The sequence below is a fragment of the Agelaius phoeniceus genome, chromosome 2 (genome assembly GCF_051311805.1).
Source record: "Agelaius phoeniceus isolate bAgePho1 chromosome 2, bAgePho1.hap1, whole genome shotgun sequence".
NCBI classification, from domain to species: Eukaryota; Metazoa; Chordata; class Aves; order Passeriformes; family Icteridae; genus Agelaius; species Agelaius phoeniceus.
The window spans coordinates 50,279,089-50,289,823 of record NC_135266.1 but is presented as its reverse complement, the minus strand read 5'-3'; the positions used below and the strand labels follow the sequence as shown (position 1 = coordinate 50,289,823).

The window sequence follows — 10,735 nt, the reverse complement described above, 5'->3', positions numbered from 1 at the left end:
TAAATTAATGTATAGTGCTGAATGGCATGGGATTTTAAAAATAAACTATAGAATCAGAGAGCAGGGAAGTGAGATAAGGAAATGTTGCTGAAATTTAAAGTTTTAAGGTTTTCTGAATATCTTTAGTACCCCCAGCATTACTGAAACTGATATGCAGCTGCCTATCCTGCACTTTTATGAAGGATGCAGGGTTTTCCACCTGCAGTTTTGTTTGAACATACAGCCTAGCACAGTGCTGACTAGACAACTGATTGTTCTTTAGGGGCTCACAAGAAATGAGCAGGGATATTTTTCTGGCTCCTGATGGTCAAAAGTCCACAGCACAAGTTATTATTTACCCAGTGAGTAACACACACCAGTGTTTTCATCTGGATGCCAACTACTAAACTTAGCCTCCTGGACTCTGATACCAGCATAGCCAGTTTTGGACTCTACAGAGCTGGAAAAAGCTATGTTTTCTGCAGGGATGCTGGTGACAAACCTCTCTTCACAGTTTCTCTTAGTTCATCTGCAAGACAGCTCTCACCATTACCATAAAGATGAGAGAATAAAATGCTATATGAGTCCTGTAAAGTGTTGTGATTTGAAAAAGTGTTCTGAAATGGGTGGCAGATATACAGACTTAGCTTGAAGCCCTGAAAAGTTTCAGATAAGACATCTGGGCAGTCTGAGGAGGCTCAGGGTTACAGGGTTTATCACAGCAAAAGCCTCTCTGCCATTTGGTGAACCCTCACGTCATCATCCCAGGGCCAGGCCCAGAGGTCACCCCCTCAGGAGGTTCTGGGTGTGAGGATGGGCACTTGATGTGCCTTTTACAGAATCACAGAATCAATTAGGTTGGAAAAAACCTCTGAGATTATCATGGGCTATGGTAACACCCCATGTCAACTACAACTTGGCACTCAGTACCTCCTCAGTGCTGCATCCAGTCTGTCCTTAAATACCTTCAGAGACAGTAACTCCATTAGGCAGTCCATTCCAATATCCAATTACCCTTTCTGTCAAGAAAATTCTTCTTGATGTCCAACCTAAATCTCCCCTGGTGCTGCTTAAAACTACTCTCATCTTGTCACTGATTACCTGGGACAAGAGACCGACCTCGACCTACAACTTCCTTTCAGGGAGCTCTAGAAAGTGATAAGGTTTGTATGAAAGACATTCTGTGCTGTTCTTGTGAGCCAGCAAAGGCCTCCTGAAGATAAAGGAAAGCCCTGTATCTCTCCTGAGGAAGACACCAAGGTTCTCACCATGGCGACGTAATGAAGGAAAGAAAGTTAAAAGATACGGACTCTTGCTGGCTCACAGAATGACGTGGCTCCTTGGTCACCTACTGAGAACTTTATTTCTTTCTTATAACCAATGGGCAGTGAATGTGTCTGTTAAATAAATGTAAATATCTTGAAAAAGTATAAAAGCAACATGTTGCTATAATAAATCTCTCTTGCACCCTTCTGATGGAGTCGTGGTACTTTGTGCTGTGTCGCGCTCGATAGCGACAAGGTTCCCCATGAGCTTCCTTTTTTTTTAGGCGAACCACCCCCACTTCCCTCAGCTGCTTCTCGTAGGACTTGTGCTCCAGACCCTCCACCAGCCTTGACGCGTCTCCAAAGCAATGCGTGAAAAGACAACGTTCAGATGATCCCTGCTCCATCCGAACGATAGCGACATGTAGTTCCTTGGACCTCCAGAAAACTCAGTCGCAGTTCGGCCGGGTGACGTTTCTCACGGATGATTCTGCACCCTGCTGGCTTCCCTCGGGAGGAGGAGGAAAAGCACCCCCGCTCGGTCAGGCCCTGCCCGCAGCCCGGCCTCGGCGGGCACCGCCGGCCTCCCCGGCCCCGTGGGCGGGCGCGGGGGCGGCCCCTTCCCGCCCGGCCTCCTCCGGCCCCGCCGCTTCCCCCGCAGCTCCGGGCCCGGCTCTGCCATGGGCGCCGCTCGCTGCTGCCGGCTGCTGCCGCCGCTGTGGCTGCTGCTGCTCCTGGCGCCGTGGGGGCCGCGTGTGTCGGGGGAGCCCCGCTCGGCGCGGCGGCGCTGGCCGGTGCCCTACAGGTGAGTGCCGCCCCCGGGCCTCGGCCGCGCCGCGCTGCTCCTGCTTCTCTGCGCCTTAGACTGAGAGGCCGTGCGAAGCTTCCCCTTTCTGATCTCGGGGTGGTGGTCACTGACACGGTGTTTGGCGTGTTCGGCTTGCCGTGGTGCCGTGCCAGGCCAAGAGCTGCGCTTGGTCTCTGCAGCGGGAGGGATTGGCTCCCCGGGAATGACTGCCCGCTTTAAACACGCTCCTTAATGCCCACAGGAAAGGTGGTGGTGAGGAAATCGGGGTACGGGTTTGTTTTTTTCTTTTTAAATTTAACTTAACGTCATGCTTCGTGACAAGTGAAACGGTACAAAATCGCTGCTCCAGAGCTGCCTGACCTCCAGAATTCCTGGTGGTGTTGGGCCACAACTGCGCGTTGTGTTGTGAAAACAGCGATTTGGCCGTGCCGAGGAAATGAGCCTCTTCAGAAGAAGCATTACGCTTAATTGTGTATTTTGTGCGGGTTTGCTGTTTGTAAAGGGAGTAGTTAGCAATGTTTGACTGCAGCTTAATAATGCACACCTGAAATTTTGAGAGCTTGTTGTGCAATTCCCAGCAGTTAAATTTGTGTCAGGTGATGCCTGAAGGAGCTGGTCTTGCAGTCATGAGTTGTTGGGATTTTCCAGCAAGTTGAGGAATTACAAGACTGGGCCTTGGGGTGGTCAGATTTGGAGAACAATCCTGTTGGTGTGAGATGCTCAGAAATGTGGGGTTTCAGTGTTTCTTAACATGCTCTTTACCTTCTTGTCACATGCAGTGCAAGGGGTAATTGAAAATGTAAGGTGTGCAAGCTAGAAATAGGACTTGAATGTGTGGTTGGCCTAAGTTTTTGTTTTCTCTATGTTTTTTTCAGACATAGTTGTTAGGGTTTGGGGATTGTTTTTCCCTTCTTTTTCTTTTCTTCCCCCCCTGCCCCCGGCTAACCAGACAAGATCTGGACAAGCTGTGCATGCCAATTTGTCATGGTATCAGGAATATAGGAGTGTTGTTTTAAGGAAAATACAGGAGTGACTCTAAAGGAACTTGGAACAGGAAGACTTGTTACAGTGGGTTGATCCTGGCTGGATGCCGAGTGCCCACCAAAGTCACTCCATTATTCCCCTCCACAAGTGGGTGGGGAAGGAAAATACAGCAAGGTATTTTGAGGGTTCATAAGTTAAGGACAGGGAGAGATCACTAACCAAATACCATCACAAGGCAGAACAGACTCAGCTTTGGGATATTAGTTGAATGTATTGCTAACAAAATAAGAGCAGAATAAATAAAAATAAGAAGTAGAATAAATCTTAAAAACACCTTTTCCCCACCACTCTCTCCTTCCCAGGTTCTGCCTCCTCCCCCTCGTGCTGCAGGGAGATGGGGAATGGGGGTCAGGCTCATTTCATCAGATGCTGTTCCTGCAGGGAGAGGAGTCCTTCCCCTACTCCAGCGTGGGGTCCCCTCCACAGGAGACAGTTTTCCATTAAGTTCTCCAACCTGAGTCCATCCCACAGGCAACAGTTCTTCGTTAACTGCTCCAGCATGGGTCACTCTTTCATGCAATCCTTCAGGCACAGTCTGTTCCAACAGGGGTCCCCCAGAAGGTCACAAGTCCTACTGGGAAGCCTGCTCCAGCATGGGCTCCTCTCTCCATAGGTCTGCAGCCTGCTCTGTGGGGTCAAAGCATCCTTTAAGGGATCCACCTGCCCTAATATGGGCTTGTTCCACAGGCTGCAGGGGAATCTCAGCTCCAGCTCTTGGAGCAGCTCCTGCTCCTCCTTCTTCACTGGCCATGGTGTCTGCAGGGCTGTGCCTCATACATATTCTAACCCTGCTCTTCTCTGGCCACAATTACATTGGTGCAGTAACTTTTTTACTTCTTAAATCTGTTATCACAAAGGTGTTGCTGTCATTCCTGATTGTCTCAGCCCAGTCCAGTGCAGGGTCCATCCTGGAGCTGGCTGGCATTGGCTTTGCCTGAAAAGGGGCAACCTTCTGGCATCTTCTCACAGAAGCCACCCCTGTAGCCACCCTGCTACCAAAACCTGGCCACACACTTCCCCTACACTTGTCAAAAAGGTTCTTTGCTGTTTGACTATTGTGTGATAAGGAAGTGAATTGGTTTTTGAGGTTTGATAGGAATGAAATAGAAACAACAATTCCAACAACGTTCTTAGACCTCTTTATCTAAATTAGCATAGAGGGATTAATTATTTTTCTGGACTTTGCAATATTGTAGAGTCAAAATAGCTGTTCTGGGGACCTCTTACTATAGAATAGCAAGAGCAAATTGGTCAATCCCCATGTAAATAAATTGCCAGGAGAATGTTTTTGAGGCAGATCTCAAACTATGCATTACTCAGCATCTGTGTGTCTCTAATCTGGTATGTCACCCTTTGTAATCCACATTATTTCCACTCCTTCACGATCAGTACAATATGACTTCCATTTGTGAGCGTTAAGTCCTGAAGTCCTGTTTCTGCAGATGTGCACCCCAGCAGCCTTATGAACTTGTGTACTCCAATTGTTGCAGTGTCTGGGTCACATAATCTGTCTTGAGGGGTGCTGGACACGTAAGCTGTCCCCCTTAGGAAGCCATGACAGGTACTCCAGCTGTGTTTGTCATTCTGTGTGCTTCTCTTTCTCAACACAGGCGCTTTGATTTCCGTCCCAAAACCGATCCTTACTGCCAAGCTCGCTACACCTTCTGTCCCACTGGCTCTGCCATCCCACTTATGAAAGAAGAGGATGTCATTGAAGTTTATCGACTACAGGCTCCAGTATGGGAATTCAAGTACGGGGACCTGCTAGGACATTTGGTAAGGTGACTTTTTAACAAAGTTAGAATGACAAATTCAGCTGAATTTAACAGGAGCTGCTAAGAGTGGGAGCTGTAAGGTTGGGATAGGCTTGTATGGAAGAATATTAGAGCACACAATTAGAGCTGGGCTATCTGTAGGGCGGATACTCAAAGACCACTGAGTTTCAAACAAAATGTACAGGATTCAGCTCAGCTAAAGACAAGAGCATGACCAGCATCGTTGGTGGGTTTGAACACATTCCCCCTGTAGCTGCATAATGAGTGCTTTGTATGCACCCCATTATGTCTTGGATTATTCTTGGATTATGTCTTTTCTTCTGTGCTATCACCACATCAAGAAAATACCTTTATTCATCCCCTTATATCAGGTAAAATAGTTGCTTAGTGTTTTAATTTTTCTCTTGTTAAAGTCTCACATATTTGCTTGGACATTGGTATCTGTCAGGAGCAGACAGCCAACAGTCAGAATGGTGGATCATGAGAAGTTGGTTGCTTTTACAGTTCTTTCTTGAGTGTTATGATGAGTATGGGATTGAAGTCTCCATTCATGGAATCATGCAAACATGAAGTCTCAGCTTTAGTAATATTTATAGTTATAGCAGTAGCAAAATTAATCTTCAAAGCATGATTCCTAAATAGTAAAGAAATGCTAGTGCATCAAAACCAAGCACAAAGAGTTAGACATGGGAATAGATTCAAATACTGTTATCTCAATTGTTAACTAAGTTTGGATTTATGTTTTTCTGTGCAGCTTTTAAATGAAGTATTTATATCATAGTTTTATGGCATTTATTAGAAAGAACTGGTTTTGGTAACTTGGTTCTGCTCTTTATTTTTCTGATACCCCCATGAAGTTAAGGATTCAAAAGACAGCTTGAGTCTTGATGATGAGCTCCCACTGAGTATCTTCTTCCAAATGACAGAATTTACAATGGATGGATAGACAACCACTGAGACAGCATGATGCTCTGAATAGTAGTGTGTGTGTGTCATGCAATCTGGTGTATTGTGCTTCAGTGTTACAGAATTCAAGATGTTATAGGAACTCCCTCTTCTCACCCTGTTACAGAACAGCTCCTGAGCATCTTACCTTCTGTATAGGTCAAGCTGAAGTTGTTATGAAATCAATGTTTTGGTTGTTTGGTTCTTTGTTTTTTTTTATTTTCCAGAAAATTATGCATGATGCTGTGGGTTTCAAGAGCTCTCTAACAGGCAAAAACTACACTATGGAGTGGTATGAGCTCTTCCAACTTGGGAACTGCACATTTCCACACCTGCGGCCTGGCATGGATGCACCATTCTGGTGTAACCAGGGAGCTGCCTGCTTTTATGAAGGAATAGATGATGCACACTGGAAGGCAAATGGAACTTTGGTTCTTGTGACCACAATATCAGGTACATTTTAGAGGCTTTGGATAATGTTAATACAAAATATAGAGTCAGCCTTGTCTTCTGTAAAGCAGTATCTTTTAATTTATGTTCTGTAGGTTATTTGCAGCATTAGTCAATGATGCTGATTTCAGACACTCTGTTGAATACAGAAAGTAGCATGAGGCTGCTGCCTTTTGAACAATTCACACTGGAGAGTTGTTAAGTGAGAGTCATTTGGTGTTGCTGTACAAAAACACTTGAGTCTCTTGAGTGTAAAAATAGCAAAACAGCTTAAACAGAGTCATTATGGGCTCTTTTCAGATGGCTTCACCAAAACAAAATCTTCTATTGTGAAGTGGCAGATGACTGCTGAGATGGAAAAACTGTTGAAAACATGTTCATTATTGAGCAAACAAATAAGGCATATTTAGAAACAATCTCAAAGATATAAAAATATTAATCTCTATTTCTGTACCCTTCATTATGTGTCCTAAAAACTGTGAAAATGTCCCCAGTAATAGGTCTCTGTCATATGTTGTAGAACAAACCTAGGCCTTACACTTCAAAATACATAGGTGATCACCAGAAGAGTTTCCTGCTGTATACTGATCACTGCAATCCTAAAATAAAAAGGTCATTCACATAAATCTGATTGATTGCTCTAGCAATAGAGTGAATGACTTACAAACAAAGTTCACTGAGGACTTGGAGAGTTACTTTTTGAGTGATGAAAACTGCTTAGTTTCTGAAGTTGGTGCAGTGTGAAAGACACAGTGGAGAGTCAGCTTACAGCTTTGTGTGTGCCCACTTCCACCCTTAGCAGCTTTGCTGGCCTCAGTCTCCGCATCATCTCTCCAGTGCTGCTAAGACATCGTAGGCAGTTCTTTAAACAAGGAAGTAAAGTGGAGCTGCTTTCCTATGAGTTTGTAGTTTGTGACTGAAGTATTTGATGTCTGATACAGTTGGATTCTTTTGTATGAATACCAAATTAAAATTTTTCAAACAGCTAGGAAACTTGTCATGTTTCCTCTCTCTGTGGATTATTGGATGCCCAAGAAAGGGGAGGCTATACTGGTACCTCATGGAGGCATAGTTACAGTTCCTCACCTTTCTTGCTTTCCATTTCCATGAAACTTTCAAGGAAGTAGCATTTCTGAGAGCTTTCAGTTGTCTGAATTTCACAATAACTGTCAGATTTCTAGTCAAAGAGGGTGAGTGGATGCAAGCACAGATGAACAGCATCATGAGCTGAACTTGCTCCCTTCAGAGAGCTGGCAAAAAGCATCCCATCTTAGTGGTCTTACATCCCACCCATAATTTGGCTCAATTCAGCTTTTCCAGCTGTGCTAAATCAGCATGGTGTCTCAGTTTGCATCTCTTTTGTGAAGAAACATGAAAATTTCTGCTCTGAATTTTTGAATTTAGTTAAAACTTGAAGTGCAGAAATGTCTATTGTTCTGGTGAGCATTTTTCCAGCATCTCTTGTAGACTGTACTACCTCTGTCCTGTTTGTCTGCATGGATAATGCAAAATGAGAAGTGTCATGTTCTCTGGTGTTAGAATGTTCTGGCATAGTTGCAGGAAAAGTATCAGGAAAAGGAATTACAGTTTAAATAATCTGCATGTAAGTGTAGTTTATTTAGTGGGTTTTCCCTTGCCCCTCTGACCTAAACCTTGTGTCTCTGTATGGTGAGGTAGTGTAGGTAAACTTTTGCAGTGGAGGCAGGTGAACCTTTAAACAGATGGAAAATATTTTGAATTCTGCATTTGTTACCTGATGTCTGCAATACTTACTTTCATCTCTTACAGGAACCATGTTTAATGAAATGGCACAATGGGTAAAATACGACAATGAGACTGGCATTTACTACGAGACCTGGACAGTTCAAGCAAGTCCTGACAAAAACTCAACAGTGTGGTTTGACTCTTATGAGTGCTCCAAGTTTATACTGAGAACCTACCAGAAACTAGCTGACTTAGGAGCTGTATTTAGGAAGATACAAACAAACTACACAAGCATAATTTTATTCAGTGGAGAACCTATTTATTTGGGGAATGAAACATCTATTTTTGGACCACAAGGAAACAAGACACTGGCAGCAGCTATAAGAGACTTTTACAATCCATTTAAACCTCATCAGAGTGTCAGAGAGTTTTTTGTGGATCTTTTCAAAATAATTGATCGTGTTATCTTGAATCATCAGTTTTACCTCTTCTACAACTTGGAATACTGGTTTTTACCTATGAAGTCTCCTTATCTCAAAATAATTTATGAAGAGGTCCCTTTGCCTGTTGGAAGCAAAGCATCCTCTGGTATATGACGGTCTACTGAAGAACAAAACTTGCCTTTATGGCAAAAAATTCTTAAGGATTTTGGAGTGCTACCATGATGATGTGAAAGGGTTGTATGTTTCACTGCCGACTGTAAAAGTTGTGTTGGGAAAGCTTTGCTGTACGAAGTGAAAGACTCAGCATTTTTTTTCTTACTACCTGTATAACACATTCATGAGTGCTTCAGCATCTCTGACCTGGCCAGCTTCTGTGTAAGCATGGCCCCTGCTGCCTGAGGGGAGATTGCAGTGGCTCCTCTGGCTGAGCTCTGCAGTGCCAGAGGGGGAATGGGGAGGCAGCTGCCTGCTCTTGGCTCGGGGACTCTTTGCATGCATGGCCACGTGGCAGCAGATGGCATCTGGCCACCAGCAGAGGTGGGACACAAGTTACAAGGACTAACTCGCTCAACATGAGTGTCTGGATGTGTCCAGTTCCTTCAACATGTGCCTTACACTGCTGTTCCTGTAGTTCTCTGGTTTGGAGAGCTGGGGCCTATGAACTATTCTCTGGTATTCTGGGGCAGTGAATGTACTGGAGGATGGCATGGGTGATGCTTTTTCACCACTTTGCTTCCTTCAGCTGCACTGGAAACACCATACAGATGGCTTTTCTTCAGTTTCATGTGTGTTCTGTGACACAGATAAAAGCCAAACTGCCTGCCTTGATGTTGACTCATGCATAATTGCAGTGTTCTACCAGTCTACTATCTTGAAGTCTACTTGAGGCTTCAGTTGGGTCAGTTTTGTAGAACTTGCGTATATTCCTTTCAAATTTTTTTAAAAGCATAGAAATCTTAATATGAAAGAGGTAATGACAGCTTGTGGGGCATCAACATTGGAGGTAAAAATCCATGCTTGTCACAGAGCTGCCTCTAAAATGTGACTGCAGCCTCTTGCTGGCTGTGATGTTTGCAGTAGTGGTGCTGTGCCAGCTCTGCTGTCCTTGAGTCCTGTTCCAGGCTCAGCTTAGAGCACTTTGGCATCTACTTAGTTCCCTTTAAACCCAAGGAACCAAAGTGAGAGGAACACTGGCTTTCTGCAAACTACTGAGGTGCCTGCACACTGAAAAAACCACAACTGCAGCAATGTAATCATCTCCAAGTGGTCACTGCTCACTTGGATGGTTTTTTTTAAACTAGCTGTGGGATGAATTGTGCTCCTGCAGAAGTTATTGCTGCCTTGTGGCCAAGCAGGAACACAGGAACGGAAGTCCGCAGTTTCATTTGGCTTGAGCCAAGCTAATACCCTGCTGCAGCCAGAGAGGAGAGTACACAGTGCTTGGATTCAAATAATAAGAATTGCAGAAAATTACCCTTGTATTCAGAAGGTCGCTACAATTAATTAGTTGAATTGCATTATCATGTAATGGGATGAGCATGAGAGGTAATGGGAGAAGAATGACAGGATGAGCACACCTCTCTTCAAGCTGCTACTTCCGCTGGTAGGTGAAACTTCATCTTTTACCACAGACTGAAAGACTTGAGTCTTTTTAGCCAAAGTCACAGGCCCTTGTGACTGAGCTCAGCTTTAGATTAAGACACTGTCATGGTTTCACCCCAGCCAGCAATCAAGCACCACCCAGCACCACCAGGAAGGTAGTCCAGGAGGCTCTAGGGAAGTCAAAGGGGCTGCAGCAAGCCCATCTACAGCAGCTACATTCTAATTGATGCATGGTTTTATGTCTCTGAAACCCTCAGTGTTGTTAAACCCACTTTTGTCTTCCCAGGAAAAAGCCTCAACATCACAAACCACTGTTCAAAGCTCTGCAGGGGAAATAGGATCACAGAACCAAGCTTCTACATCACACTGGCAGTGATGTGGGGATTGCTCCATGCCACTCACATGTCTGTTTCACACTTTGAACACTATCCTCACTTTAAAGGTACTAATTGCCAATGCAGGAGCTGCCCTTTATATAACATACATGAGTTCCTTCTGAGGCCAGTATTTATGAGAGAGCTCTCACTTTCTTTGCTTCTCTCAGCTGGGGGGGGTTTGTGTTAACAGTTAATTAACTGTTCAGACTGAATGCGCAGCTGGCTGGGAATAAACTCCACCAGTACAAACTGCAGTCCTGAAGGAGGTGCTGTTGTTGCAGTTAAACTGGAATGACTGCACTGGAATGCAGTTGAAGTTGTTGAGTGCAGTGCTCTCTTGTAG

General features: G+C 44.5%; 1 protein-coding gene across 1 annotated transcript; it reads left to right on the top strand.

The window, feature by feature from the left end:
• Nucleotides 1-1,541: 1,541 nt before the first annotated feature.
• On the top strand, nt 1,542-9,241 carry CLN5 (CLN5 lysosomal BMP synthase). The gene is made up of 4 exons (XM_054628295.2): nt 1,542-2,049; nt 4,707-4,872; nt 6,044-6,269; nt 8,055-9,241. Exons 1-4 carry the CDS (start codon nt 1,925-1,927, stop codon nt 8,564-8,566), a joined length of 1,029 nt encoding a protein of 342 aa, XP_054484270.2. The 5' UTR covers nt 1,542-1,924; the 3' UTR covers nt 8,567-9,241.
• Nucleotides 9,242-10,735: the final 1,494 nt, after the last annotated feature.

What these genes read in the sequence shown, in the direction of transcription:
- CLN5 (XM_054628295.2), top strand. Translation starts at nt 1,925, where the DNA reads ATGGGCGCCGCTCGCTGCTGCCGGCTGCTGCCGCCGCTGTGGCTGCTG. An exon ending in CGCTGGCCGGTGCCCTACAG is followed by an intron (nt 2,050 to 4,706) that starts GTGAGTGCCGCC and finishes TTCTCAACACAG; the next exon opens with GCGCTTTGATTTCCGTCCCA. An exon ending in TCTTGTGACCACAATATCAG is followed by an intron (nt 6,270 to 8,054) that starts GTACATTTTAGA and finishes CATCTCTTACAG; the next exon opens with GAACCATGTTTAATGAAATG.